Genomic DNA, 15,187 nt, shown 5'->3' on the forward strand with positions numbered 1-15,187 from the left:
CCAGGTTCTACACATACCTGGGATACTCTTGACCACAAACCATTCTTCTTGTTGCATCCAAATTATAAGTTCCATGTTTCAGGATATGATTTCTGGTGGTGGAGCTCCCAGGAGGGCTTCTGGCACCAGCTGGTTGTAAAACCCCCATTTCATGCCAAAGTCTCTTTACCGAGAGCAGAGAATACATATTTTCAAGCGTTTTACATAAAGGTTTCTTGATTATGACTGCAAAAAATTTAATCTCTGCTTTCAATAAATAGCAAACTTTATAACTTCTTTTTTTCAGGGGAAAAGGAAAAAAACAAAACAAAAACTCTAACTGCAGTAAGCTAGAAGTCCTTAGGCTACTAGGGATCTTAACCAATTTCCCATGATGTTTTTCTTTGCCTTATGATGGTTAAGGAGATACTACTTCTATCCTCAGACCCTTCACAACAAAGCTCTTCTGGGCCCTTGTCTCCCAGCCTAGGGACAAGCCTGCTGTCCTGAGATAGGGGAGGCTCAAGTGTGTGATTTTCTGGAGAGCTGGAGCCCACATGTCCCTGGCCTTGCTTGCCTTTCCAGACATTTCTCTGGCATTTCTTGAGGGGATCCGTCTCTTGTGGGAGGTCTGTAGATGAGCCTGGAAAGTGAGGGAGGAGGATGGACTAAAGAAAGGCTCTTCTGTCCGTTCTGCTATTGCTCCGGAGATTTTTCTGCCTCAGTTTCCCTCAGTTATCTAGATCTTAGGATGATCCAAAACTTGAATCTCCAGGAAACCTGGGTGGCTCAGTTGATCAAGCATCTGCCTTTGACTCAGGTCGTGATCCCAGGGTCCTGGGATCAAGTCCCACATCAGGCTCCTGCTCAGCGGGGACTCTGCTTCTCCCTCTGCCCCTCCTCTCACCTCTTATGCTTGCACTTGTGCTCTCTCTCCTTCAAATAAATAAATAAAATCTAAAAAAAAAAAAAAAAAAAACCAAACAAACAAACAAAAAAACCAAACCAACACTTGAATCTCCTCTCCTCCAATCCAAAAGTTAATAATTTTATTTCTCTGAATATCATTCAAATGCTCTTCCCTTTTTCTTAAAATTAATCAAGCTTCCCTGATCTTGGAGTTTCAAAACCCAACCTGAGGATAAAAGATGAGCAAGTGTTTACTTCTCCACACATCTCCTTTGTTTCCGTATCTTTCCCAGCATAAGCCCCTCCTCCCCACAGGACCTTTCCTGCCCATGCCATCCCACCTTCATTTTTTCCTGTTTTAAAATTCCTGCAGTGTTAACTCTACATACTTCTCATGTTGACATTCAATTTCATAATGCCCTGAGTTATTTAACCACTCTGTGTGACAATCTTGTCCCCTCTAGAGATATAGACTGGAGAAAATGAGTATCTTTTTCTCTTCTTTTGTTTACCCCCCAAGCCTGTTCCCACAGCCCTCTGCACAGTGGTGTGGACAGAGTAAGTGTTGAATAAACTCTGGCTAGAAATGGAATTAATCCAATATATATCAGAACTCCACCTTCCTTAGCCCCATAATAGATACTAGCTTCATTAACTCTTCTCTTACTCTCTCTCTCTCTCTCTCTCTCTCTCTCTAATGGAAACTAAAGACAAGATCCTGGTGGTGAAAGAAACAGACCTTACTCTGAAATCTGCTCATTAGATTTCTTTAGATCCTAGCATGTGCCACCCGAGCTGTTGACAAAGCCTCCTTCAGGCCGGTGCAGTGAAGGGAGAGAACTAGGCTCCGTGGTCCAGAAGCCAATAGGTGCTATTATTCACTTATAAGTGGGATGAACTTGGACGAACCCTAAGCCTCTCTAAGCCTCAGCTTTTTTTATCTGTGGTTTGAGGAGACCCACACCACCTCCTGCCACCCACATTTTAAAGATGCTTTAAAGGGGGTGCCTGGGTGGCTCAGTGGGTTAAGCCGCTGCCTTCGGCTCAGGTCATGATCTCGGGGTCCTGGGATCGAGTCCCACATCGGGTTCTCTGCTCAGCAGGGAGCCTGCTTCCCTCTCTCTCTCTCTCTGCCTGCCTCTCTGCCTCTCTGTCTACTTGTGATCTCTCTCTGTGAAATAAATAAATAAAATCTTTAAAAAAAAATAAAGATGCTTTAAGACTCAACTGAGTCTCAGATGTGACACTAACCTATTCTGAGACCTGCTAAAGGACCGTATTAATGTATGAGATGCTTACAGTAATCATGATGGCTAACATGTATCGCTTCCTGAGCTCCTAATGAGAGTGCTGTGCCCCAGGCACTGTTCTGAGCATTCTGCATGGCCAACTCATGAAATTCTCACAACAACCCTATGACAGAGGATTATTATGATCCATCCTTGTTTTGTAGGTAAAAGAACGGAGGCACAGAGGACTTAGGTAATTTGTTCAAGACCTCCCAGCTAGGGGCAGAGCTGGGTATAAACCCAGGCAGGCAGGGAGTATCTGTGGCTGCAGTGAAGGAAAGGGGGGTGGGAGTGAAGGGCTGTGAGCATAAATCTAGTAACTTGAGACCATCTTTTGGGACAGCAAACAAAGGAGAAGGTGAAGCTTCTGATTCAACTGGCTGATAGCTTTGTGGAAAAAGGCCACATTCATGCCACAGAGATCAGGAAATGGGTGACCACGGTGGACAAGCATTACAGAGACTTCTCCCTGAGGATGGGAAAGTACCGGTACTCTCTGGAGAAAGCGCTAGGCGTCAACACGGAGGTAGGCATGGGGTTGCCCAGCTGGGACATCCTTCCTTCTCATCTCTCTGGGCACCGCTTCTCTCATTACCATGGAGGAAAGTGGGCTTTCCGGAACAGTCTTTCTGAGCTCTTGACCCCTAGAACGCTTGCCTTGTGTGATTTTTCTAGTCAGGGGATGCATTTTGATGACCATTGGCCTTCAGCCCCTCATGATTAATGCTAAATAACAAAACTGGCTGGCCGGTGCTGAGGCCCATGGCCACAGAACAGTTTTTCCATGTGTAGAGTTAACTGTTGACTTTGAGGACTAAACCCCTTACCTTGGCTTCATCAGTGCCATCTTCCACCAAATTATGTTAATCAGCAAATGTTGGGGTCCTCAGGATGTATAATAGTGTTCTTTCAGGAGTAAGGGATGCAATTGTGCAAAGGCTATTGGACATTTTCACTGAAAAGAGATACTGTTTGCCAAGAATCAAGGGAAGACTGACTTTTAATCTCTTCTTTGTAATAGAGGTCACTAACCTATGAATTAAGAGCTAAATATAGGCTGGCAGTTTAATCCTAGGATTGCTAATTCTTAAATCTTTAAATAGACTGATGCTCTGAAGCAGAACAGACTAGAGAGTGAACTGGTTAAACCACTAAATTGGGAGAAATAATAACACCTCCCCTAGGCTTTAAATGGTGAGTTTTCTTTTCCTGGAGGTTTCCATTCTGTATAAATACAAAACAGTGTTTGAAATAAGCAGGGATGGGCAAATTTAATAATTGTTCTATCATTTAGCTTTCTCTTTTCAAGGGAAGTTGCTTTTTTAAATAAAAATACTGGCTTTTGTTATTTTCCTTTGACAAATGAAAGTTTTCTTATATCTGTATGTATTTCTGTTTCACATCTACTTTAATGGTTAATAACCAATTTTAGACGTACGTGTGTGTGTGTGTATGTGTGTGTGTACATTTAGATTAATCAGAACTAAAGTCATTGGGGAAATAGGACGCTAATTATCAAATGTGTTTATTTTTTTTCCTTTCCATGGATATTAGCCCTGACCATTTGACCTGAACATTTTATACCTTTCTTAATTGAAAAAAAAAATTTTCATGAAAAAGAGGACTTATAGGTGGACATTTGTGGGATTCTCTGTCTTTTCAACCTGCTCCCTTATATCTTCCTCTCTTTTTGCCTTCTACCACCTCCCCTGACTCTGATGAGTTCCTCCCAAGGCATCTCCAAGGTGACCTCTGCAATCTCTCTCTATATAGGACAATAAGGACCTAGAGCTGGACATCATCCCAGCAAGCCTTTCAGATCGTGAGGTCAAGCTACGGGACGCCAACCACGAAGTCAATGAAGAGAAGCGGAAGTCGGCCCGGAAGAAAGAGTATGTTTTGGGGAGCTTCTACCCACGTAGCAAGCTCCTCATGACTATGCTTGGTTTTCACTGCTACATGTTCCTTTGGACAGCTTTATGTGTCCTCACGACCACCCACAGAGGTTGGAATAGACAGATATGATGCTTCCACCTGCATTTCACACTAATCAAGAATTATAGAGCATTGGATAGTGGAAACAATGAACCATGTCCACCTTAAAAAACCATTTCGTGATGGCTCTGCTTCCTTTATATTGGTGTTAGAAAGTTACACATACCCAGCGATCTTTGCAAGAGCTTTATGAAGAATATTTTGAAAGATTCCTTTTGGGTAGTGCTGGGGAAAAAAAACAGTATGTCCTAAAATTAAGAAGCCCAATGTAGTTGGTCTTATCAAAATAAAGTAGGACCACAGGTCTTTTGGAGCTGGAGAAACTGAAGCTGTTCTGCAAAGTCCAGAGCTTGTGTTTTACCTGGGGAGTGTATTAGTTTGTTTGGGCTGCTATAACAAAGTATGACAAATTGGATGGCTTAAGTAACAGAAATACAATGCTTCACAGCGCTGGAGACTAGAAGTCTGAGATCAAAGTATTGGCAGGTCTGATCCCTCTGAGGGCTGGGAGGGAAGGATTTGTTCCAGGTCTTTCTCCTTACCTCTAGATGTCTGGCTACAGGTGTTCATGGCATTCTTCCTGAATATATACCTATATCCAGATTTCTCCTTTTTAATGACACCGTCACTTTTTTTTTTTCAATTTATTTATTTTCAGAAAAACAGTATTCATTATTTTTTCACCACATGCAGTGTTCCATGCAATCCGTGCCCTCTATAATACCCACCACCTGGTACCCCAACCTCCCACCCCCCCGCCACTTCAAACCCCTCAGATTGTTTTTCAGAGTCCATAGTCTCTCATGATTCACCTCCCCTTCCATTTTACCCCAACTCCCTTCTCCTCTCTAACACCCCTTGTCCTCCATGATATTTGTTATGCTCACTTTAAAATAGGGGCCTACCCTTTTCCAGTATAACCCAATCTTAACTGTTTACATTTGTAATGGACTGTTTTTAAATAAGATTACTTTCTCAGGTACTAGGGTTTGGGACTTTAACATATGAATGGGGGATGGGGTGGCACAATTCAGCCTATAACAGGAAGGGAAATAAAGAGCCTGTACTTGGCCAAATCTTCCTGTTGCACTCTCTCTGGGACACCAAATAGCCAGAGGATGGGAAAGGACAGCTGGAAAAGAAAACAAAATGAGATGGAGGGCAATGGAGCTGAATTATGAAGAAGACAGATTAAACTTCAGGAAGCAGATGGAGAAAAAGGGACAAGGTAGAGGAATACCAGAAACCTAAGGCAGTGAAACCAAAGACAACTTTTTAAAGCATGTCAGATTATGTCCCTTCTGATTTTCCTTCTTTCCTTATTTACCAAATACCTGCAACATGTAAGAAACTTTGCTTATCTGATCTTATTTAATCCTTGCGACAACCCAGTATTGTCGGCTGTTTTATAAGTAAGGAGTCTAAGGCTTGGAAAGCCAGTCCTACTTCCAGTAAATGACAAAATAATAATTCAGTTTCTATTTGTCTGACTTCAAAGCTCATGCCCTTTCCACTCTTCCAATAGCATAGAATAGTAAGAGAATGGCTAATGAACTCCTGCAAAAGGGAGAGTTTTTTTGAACTACTTTAATATTAATGGTAAGGTCATTGCTAGAACAATGGATTACTTTAAGGAAAATCCTACAAAGACAAATGTCTGGAAAAAGGTGCTGCCCATTTTCATATTTCTTGTGAAATTTCCAACAGGGGACACTTTGGGGCTAATCATTCTCAAAATTTTCATGTGAAGACCAAGACACCTACAAGTAGCGGTTTTCATTATGAGCTACCATGAAAAGCTGACATCACCTAAGATCAATGTATAAATCTATACATTGGCTCAGTTAGGTATTACTACATCACATGTCAGCTAAGAAGCACCATTTATAGAAAAAAAATCTGTGAAAGAAAGCAAATGAAGTCGGTATGCGACAATGAAGCCAGGCATCATCAGTGTAATAACCGCCCGGAAACATCATGTTGTTCAGGGGCCCAAGAGGAAGGGAGCCCTCTCCTTGCAGGTGCGGAGCTCAAGCTTTCCTTTAGGGGAGACTGAAGAGCAGTCACAACATCCTTAACTTGTGCTCTGCGGTGCAGGTTGTAAGCAAGCCCGCTTCGAAATTGTGTCCAAGCACAGGGGGTAATCTAGGCCAGAGGTCAGCACACTGTGGCCCACAGGCCAAATCTGACCCCCCTACCTGTTTCGTAGGGCAACATTATTTTTTACATTTTTCAATGGTTGAAAAAATACCAGAAGAAAAATATTTCGCAGCTTGAAAATTAGATGAAATTCTGTTGTGTCCATAAATAAACTCTTGTTGGAACACAACAACACTTACCTAGTTATTTATTTATTTTTACATAGAGTCCATGGCTCCTTTCACATTCCAGAAGCAAAGTGGAGTGGTTGTGATAGAGACTTAAGGGCCCACTAATATTTACTGTCTAGCTCTTTACAAACGAAAGTTTGCTACCCGCCAGCCTCCGTGGCAGTGTCTGGGGCATGGGCACCTGGCTTTTAAACCTGGCTTAGCTGATGGGACTGCAGAGCATTTTGGTAAAAGTCAGCAGTTCTGTTGAACAGAAATCATCATTCCTGGAGCTGTGAGTGGAAGACAGGCAGCTGGGAAATGAATATAAGTGGTAACCGCATGCTTCTGCATGCACGCAAGCACACCCGTGCAACCCAGAGCACACGTGTGTCAGCACGGCATCGCACAGCAGTGGAACTGGGTCAGAAAAGGGAGAGGATATGGAACTAGCTGAACACACCCAGGCTGGAGGGATACAGAACAAGGGGTCAAGGTGACAGGGCCTCTGAGGAGAATACTCAGAGGGAGGGAGTTTGGAAGAAAGGATGAGACACGGTGGTGAAGTCGAAACGTGGGTCATTCGGGAATGTCATGAAAGCCAGGGTTGGGGGAGTGAGGTGTGAAGGGAGGGAGGTATTATATCTTGAACCAACGAAAAGCCCATTTGTTTTCTTCTAGATTCATTATGGCTGAATTGCTGCAGACAGAGAAGGCTTATGTAAGGGACTTACACGAGTGCTTGGAGGTAAGTCTTGCAGTCATCAGTGCACAGCTGTATTAGAAAAATGACAGCCATGCCAGTGTCAAGTCCTTGAGAGAAGCTCAATGCTCTTTGTCTTCTCCCAGAGCTTCACAAATAAAAGCCAACAGAGGAAACCTTGCTCCCAGAATCAGTAGTAATTGCCTGGGAGCTTAAAATGCTTTTGAAAAGAAACTTCTCAGACTGGAGCTGGACCCAGCAAAAACTTACAGGAGATTTAAATTCTAAATAAAAACTTTTATTTTTTTTCTAAATAAAAAAAGTCAATGAACTTCAGTTGAGTCTGCAAATCTGTACCTGCTGACCCCCACCCAACACACTCAAACAAACACATTTAATAAGTAAGAGGGATGTGGAGTTTGTGCTTTGGTGAAGCTCGGGATGTGAGTTTTCCCGGCAATGGTTGAAAATAATAGAACATTTGGGTGTTCTTTCTTCCTGTTCTGGGTATCTAACTATCTCACTTTTCACACTCCACATGCAAGCCTTGTCTGAGTCTTACCCCTCCAAAGACCTGTTTACTTTGTCTGCATTTTGTAGTTCTTGCCTGTGATGAAGCTGTTGCTGTCTTACAGACCTACCTGTGGGAAATGACGAGCGGCGTGGAGGAGATCCCTGCCGGGATCCTTAATAAAGAACATGTCATCTTTGGCAACATCCAGGAGATCTACGATTTTCATAACAAGTAGGTTGGTGGAGGGTTTCCCCAGAGCATACGTAGGGCCGTGATTGCCCATCATCAGGGCTTTCCAATGAGTGGGTCCAAGCTGATTGGTAAATCCTATCTGGTGAATTGTCTTAAGTCAGTTGCTCAGACTTTTTTCTCACTCAACCCTCTTTCTCCACAATTGTCCAAAGTCACTTGTAGACAGTGACATCGAGTCTTCAGCAGTGTCGGTCCCAGGTCTACTTAGGGACCTAACTGGCCCCACCTTCATATCCAGTTGGGGTGATCACCAAGCTCCGAGGAGATAAAAGTAGCGACTCCTCAGTAAAACCATAGGAAATTCTGACATGCATCTAAGGCTCATCATTCTTCGCTGTGGGCCTTGGGTTTCAAATTCCATTGTTTTTTGTTTGTTTGTTTCAACCTAAATACTTCCTCCATTCCTTAGCTACTTCATCATCCCCACCCTCAACCAAAAAAAAAAAAAAAAAGAAAGAAAGAAAGAAAGTAAATATATATATAGATAGATAAGCAAAATACCTAATGGAACACATTTCTTGACAGCTTATAGGGGAGAACATCAATCAGCCCTCTGTGTGTTGTTGAGTGAGTCGAACCATAGAGCCCTAAAGCCTCACACTTCATTTGTCTGGCTCCCAATTTAAGGGTCTTTTCTACAGCAAACTACACACGTTCCATTGTTCACAGAGTCAGCCAGAACATTGGTTGGTTAGTTACAGACCCAATTAACGCAAATAACTCAGATTTCAAAATAGGAATCTGAAGGCACAGGATTAAGTGTAAAGTCCTAGATCTCTCTCGGGACCTTGTCTCAGAAAGGGGCCAAGAGGTAGAGCTTCAATGTTGTAGGACACAGTTCAGAGGAAGTCCTGTAGTCAGACTCATTGAGGCATTTACTGAGAGAAAACCGCCAGCCCAAGAGTTCCTGGTGAGACCCTCACCCCCTGTGTAGGGGTGAGGCAAGCCTCTAGAACAGCATTCTCTAATACAGTGTTCTGCTGTAATGGAAATGGCCCACGTTTGGGCTGGTCAATCCGATAGCCACTAGACATGCATGGCCCTTCAACACTTAACATGTGACCTGTGCTTCTGAGAACTGAATATTTAATTTTATTCAATTTAATAAATTTAGATGGCAAGTAGCTATCAGAGTAGACAGCCCAGCTATAGAAAATAAGACCTCAGTGTGGACCTTTGCTGGGAATGACTGGGAGCAAGCAAAAGTTTGGTACAAAATGATCCTGGGCTCTAAAAGGTCTAAATAAGACATGGAGACCCACACTTCTCTCATCGACCCTCTTATGTCCTTAAATGGCATCAGTTTTAAAAAGAACACCAAATGTGCAGCTTCTGTGACATCTTACCCTGTCAGACTGTGAAACCAGTCATTTCTAGGAGGAAAAAACCCTTCCAACTTTCTGGAGTACTTAATAAAAGTTCCCAGTACTACTACTTCTTTTTTTGTTTTGTTTTGTTTTGTTTTGTTATTAAATCATAAGTTTTAGCATTCTCCATTTGGTTTGTCTGGAAATCTCCAGACATAGAAATATTCTTTCCTCTTGGCTCTTTAATAAGATCCCAGTAAAGCCATTCTTGACCGCTAAGCCCCCAGTTCTGTCCTCTGAGTCCCGTTCAGCATTACCCCATCTCCTCCAGAATATCTGCGAAGACATTGGACTGGTAAGCAGTAGGGCAGGGTGCTTTCACTTTTTTGATTTACGGTCTCTGGGATTTAGTCAACAAGTCTCACTTTCCCCATATTCTTATCAAAATGACTAAGTATGGAAGCCTAGAGATCACAGCATATACTTCCAGGGAGCCCTGCTTTTGCTAAAGCAATGTAGATGGGAAAAGAATACTCATGTCAAAATGGACCAGTTGTAACAAAGTATCTACCGCTTACTCTTGTTTCATGATACCACGCTAATAAGCCATAGTAAGCAGTTTGTAATTTTTAAAGAGCTGAAAGAGGGGTGCCTGGGTGGCTCAGTGGGTTAAGCCGCTGCCTTCGGCTCAGGTCATGATCTCAGAGTCCTGGGATAGAGCCCCGAATCAGGCTCTCTGCTCAGCAGGGAGCCTGCTTCCTCCTCTCTCTCTGCCTGCCTCTGCCTGCTTGTGATCTCTGTCTGTCAAATAAATAAATAAAATCTTTAAAAATAAAAAAAAAAATAAAGAGCTGAAAGAGCTACCAATGGCAAAGTATAGTTCTCAAGCCCTTAAAAAAAAAAAAAGTCAAGCCACATGGAAGCCTACATTCTGTAGAAGAATAAATGTAATTATCAAGAACACAGCTACCCAGCCAAAGTTACCTATTTATAACGTTATAAAGAAACAAGAAGAAAATAAAAACCAGCCTTTGAACAGCCAAAAGAGATATCACAAAGATAAAGTTCTTATCTTTTCATAGAAGGACCTTTCTATCCTCCCTAACAGCTACCTTACCTCTAGTTAAATTGTTTAACAGTCTTGTTAGATGGTTAGATCATTTCTAAGACCATAGTAACTTAGTAAGTTAATGTCATGAATTTGAGCAAATACTTTGATATTACCAGCATAAAGTAAAAGAAGACAGATAAACTGAAAAAAAAGAGAGAGAGAGAGAGAGAGAGAGATAAAAGGCAAAAGAACACCCAAAATCCCAGTGGTCAAAGGCTACTCGGTGTCGATGCAAATGATCCTTTATCCCAATATAGAGGCCAACACAGCCAGTTATATGCTGTATGCTATAATATAGCATAATAACTGAGATTAGCAATAACCTTGAATAATTAGTATACCCTGCATTAAAAGAAAGGAATTCTGCAAAGCATATAGAAAGCCCTCCAGCAAAAAAAAAAAAAAAAAAAAAAATAGTGTTTTAAATTATTCACAACTTAAAGGAACATCCAAGGAAATAAAGCTGTGTATTAATAATCTATAGGATCTGAAGGCTAAGACTTTCCTTATAGTATGTGCTTTCTCCTTACACCATACAAATTTTGGATTAACTGGAAAAAAGCATAATACCTCTAATATCACTAATAAATAAGAGCCAAAAAGGCAATGAAGGCAGCTTTGAAAATACAGCAAATGTGAACTCCATGAAAGACCCATGTCTTTTAATGCCTAGCTCTGCCCCACAGTACACTTTAAGTCAGTGTTTGTTGGGTAGATAGATGGATGGATGGACGAATGGACATAGACTAAAAATAGAATGAGTTTGCAGACCTATGGGCTAGTGCCATAATTAGGTCTTCTGTTTGTGAAGGTCTCAAAACAGGAAAAACTCTTAGGTATGATTTTTTTCCCCATCACTGCCAGACCCTTAACAGTTATAACCTTAATAGCAAAATAATATCTGAATGAAGGAGTTTCCTGGGGCTTTCTTATGAGTTTCAGTCTTGTTATATGTGTGTTATTGACACATCGTGTTACATGAGTTGCAGGTGTACAACATGCTGCTTTGATGGGCTTATATAGTATGCTATGCTGACCACAGACATAACTACCATCTGTCACCATGCAACACACTTACAATGTCGTTGACTGTGTTTCCTCTGCTGTGCCTCTCATGCCTGTGATGTACTCATTCCACAGCTGGGGGCCTGGATCTCCCCCTGCTCTTCACCCGTTTTGCCCTTGTCCCTTACCCCTCCTTCTCACAACTATCAGTTTATTCTCTGTATTTACAGCTCTGATTTTGGTTTTTGTTGTTTATTCATTTGGCTTTTTTTCAGATTCCACAAATGAGTAAAATAATATGGTATTTGTCTTTCTTCATCTGACTTATTTCATTTAGCATAATATCCTCTAGGTCTGTCCATGTTGTTGTAAATGGCACAGTCTCATCCTTTTTATAGCTGTGTAATATTTCTCTGTGTGTGTGCATGCACGTGTGTGTGTGTGTGTGTGATCTTTCTCAAAGACCTCTGTCTGTACAGATAGTAAATGGAGAAACTATCAAGCACCAAAATTTCTATAAAGAAGAGCAATTCAACATGTAAAATTTACTACCTACAAGTGGCGGTTTTAACTGAAGTTGGAAGTTTGAGTGGAATGATACTCAGTTTTTACCCTCTTCTCTTCCCATTTTCATACTATGTCTCCTTTTTATAGAATCAAAAAGATAATGAAACTTAGACACACAAGACCTAAGTCCATTTCTATTGTATTTTACCAAGCATTCTAGGAGCTCCCAGATAAGATAGCATATTCCATAAATAGATCCCCCAAACAGTAGTGGATTTTTTTTTTTTAAATACAGTCTCCCCACTAGAATTAACCTACAACTTGTGATTCAAAAAAAAAAAATTATTCTCTTTCAGTTTGTCTTGGTGATCAGATTTTCAGCTTCAGTAAGAACAGCTGTTTAAAATGCTTATCACTTTCAGTTAAATCTGAACTTTACTTTTTGGTTTTCAGTTATTTTTCTGTTATTTGCATGGGAATCCTATCAATGACAAATTTTATAAAATCTCTGCTGTTAGGGCTCTGAGGGTCATCCTCACCACCAAGTACAACTGTCTTCATTTATAGTTAAGAATGTTGAGGGGCACCTGGGTGGCTCAGTGAGCTAAGCCTCTGCCTTCGGCTCAGGTCATGATCCCAGGGTCCTGGGATCAAGCCCCGCATCAGGCTCTCTGCTCAGCTGGGAGCTTGATTCCTCCTCTCTCTCTGCCTGTCTCTCTGCCTACTTGTGATCTCTCTCTGTCAAATAAATAAAATCTTTAAAAAAAAAAAAAAAAAAAAGAATGTTGAGACCCAGAGAGGAACCAGACTTACCCAGTGGTGGGACACCCTCTCCCCCTTTAAAGATTCGGTGTGGATTCTGGGGGTCTTTGCTGTTACCCCTCCCCCCACTACGTAGACCATCAGCTGGGACTGCCAAAGTTGGTTGGTTTGATTCATATCTAACCAACTTCTCTGTGGATGTTTGAGGCATACTTCAGCCCATTACTTCTGCAGGTATGTCATCCAGGTCCTACACCCTTATGATAATTACCTGAAACAGGTCATTTTTCAGCAAGTGTTGAAAAGGCAAGTGAAGGACCTACAACCAGGGCCAGATACCCTGTATACTTCTTCTCTTCGGGCTTGGCCAGAAGCTAAGATTTGGGCTAGTCCTCCACCCATTGTACTCCCAGCCTAGCATTCCTGGGCTCGGGGCTGAGGGAAAAGGGCCAGAGCTATTGGGGGGCTAAGTTGGGAGCACCAGCCAGGCCAAGGTCAGCCGAGTAGGACAGCAGGTAGCCAGGGTCAGCCAGGAGCTAGGCTGATGTACAGCAGGGCAGGGGAGAGCTGGGGGAAGGGATGGGAAACTCCAGGGAACAACTGGACCAGGCCCACATTTCCATCATCTTCCCAGAGCTCCCTCTCGGGCCAGCCCTGTGCTAGTTTGGAGTTAGAACTGGTACCAAGTGATGAATCAAACCCAGGCTCTTGCCCCCAAGGCACGGGAATTATTATTATAGGTACTGTGTTCAGGGGGTGGGAAGCACACATGCAGTTAAAAGGAGCAAAGAAAATGGCCTCAGTTGGAAAATAGGAAAGGCCTCACAGAAGGGAGGACATTTGAGATGGGATTTAAATAACTGGTAGGGGGCGCCTGGGTGGCTCAGTGGTGTAAGCCGCTGCCTTCGGCTCAGGTCATGATCTCAGGTCCTGGGATCGAGTCCCGCATCGGGCTCTCTGCTGAGCAGAGAGCCTGCTTCCCTCTCTCTCTCTCTCTGCCTGCCTCTCCATCTACTCGTGATTTCTCTCTGTCAAATAAATAAATAAAATCTTTAAAAAAAAAAATAAATAAATAAATAAATAACTGGTAGGATTTCTACCACCAGGGATGGCTGCCTTAATGATGGAGGGAAGTTTGAACAAAGGCCTTTCTAGGGAGGAGAGTGGCCAAGTCTAGCAAGAAGGCTGACAGAGGTCTCCAGGAGGAGTTTGTGAGTCGGTCTCAACCCTGGGTCAGGGGTAAGGCGAGGTCCGGCCCTCCCACCGTCAGTTCAGCCATGTCTTGTCACCTGTGAGACTGATGTGGAGGAAGAGAGCGATGGAGGGTAGAGGTAGTTGGGGTCAGAAATGGTGGTGGGGCGAGGCGCAGAGGAAGGGATGGGAGCAAGAGTGAGGGGGGTGAGAGGGATCAAATACCTAGAGAGAGGAGAAGCGTGGGAGAACAGTGAAGTGGGTGGATAACAGGGGGAAGAAGAGGAAGAGGGAAAGGAGGGAGGGCAGAAGCAGGGAGGCTAGAGGCAGAAGGGAGTGTGGGGAAGGAGATGAATGAAGACCCAGGCCTCTCTAGGGCTACCATTCTATTTTGGTTTTAAGGGGTTGTTTTTTTTTTTTAAGATTTAGTTTATCTGTTGGAGTGGTGCACAACTGGAGAGCAGCAGGCAGAGGGAGAAGCAGGGCTCTCACTGAGCAAGGAGCCTGATATAGGACTTGATCCCAGGACCATGGGATCATCACATGAACCAAAGGCAGACACTTAACCAACTGAGCCACCCAGGCTTCCCCATCATCACATCTGGATGGGAAAATCAACAAGACGTTTATTAAACATTTTTTTTTTTCATCGTGAACCATAGGAAAAGATATGTTATGTCCTGAGACACACATGCTTATATGTAATAGGGAAATTAAGTTTTTCAGAATAACATCCTCACTGTGTGCGATACATTCTGATATTTGGGTTAGGCTCTGTTTCTCTTTCTCCTTCCCCTTTTTTAGTGCTAGTTTCTACCCCATAAATTAACACGAGCCCTAGAAACAGGAGCTGCAGCTACAAGGTGAGGAGCTGGCTCCACCCAGTGGCGAGAGCGGGGATGTGCAGCCTACAGCCCAGTCTACAGAACACACTGCAGGCCACTGCTTTCCTCCTTTGCTTCTCCTCTCGTTTCCCAACACACACCCTTGCTTAAAATATGCTTCTTCAATGCTTCTATGCTCTTCTCCCATCCAAGTGATCTTGATGTTAGTTTTATCCCATTTCCAGAAGTCACAGAATTACAAAGTATGAAATCCTGGGGAAAAACCTTTCAAGATAATCTAGTTCTGTTCATCTCCCTTGTGTATTACAGGCACTGGACCTTGCAAGGGTTTGTGACCTGCCCAAGCCTATTGGTAGCACAGCCAAAGATTCCTGGTCTTCATAACTTCCCATTACATCACATTGTCACTTTCTTAATATTCAAAAGTCAGGGTAAGAAGAAAGGAAAGACCTGTTGGAGTTTTTCTTGGGCCCTAAACCCATACCTTGATGTGCCTGTATGTGATTGCA

The 15,187-nt window shown here is 42.8% G+C and overlaps 1 protein-coding gene across 17 annotated transcripts in view; it reads left to right on the top strand.

Annotated features, from left to right (window-relative positions):
* The window catches only part of KALRN (kalirin RhoGEF kinase), a 656,868-nt gene that overhangs the window by 406,791 nt on the left and 234,890 nt on the right, over positions 1-15,187 (top strand). For all 17 annotated transcript variants that reach the window (XM_059391106.1, XM_059391108.1, XM_059391110.1 and 14 more), the window contains 4 exons: positions 2,521-2,703; positions 3,951-4,069; positions 7,163-7,229; positions 7,820-7,929. In XM_059391106.1, the coding sequence (XP_059247089.1) occupies positions 2,521-2,703; positions 3,951-4,069; positions 7,163-7,229; positions 7,820-7,929 (479 nt within the window). The remainder of the gene's footprint in view (positions 1-2,520; positions 2,704-3,950; positions 4,070-7,162; positions 7,230-7,819; positions 7,930-15,187) is intronic.

Source organism: Mustela nigripes, chromosome 2 (assembly GCF_022355385.1).
Source record: "Mustela nigripes isolate SB6536 chromosome 2, MUSNIG.SB6536, whole genome shotgun sequence".
Lineage (NCBI taxonomy): Eukaryota > Metazoa > Chordata > Mammalia > Carnivora > Mustelidae > Mustela > Mustela nigripes.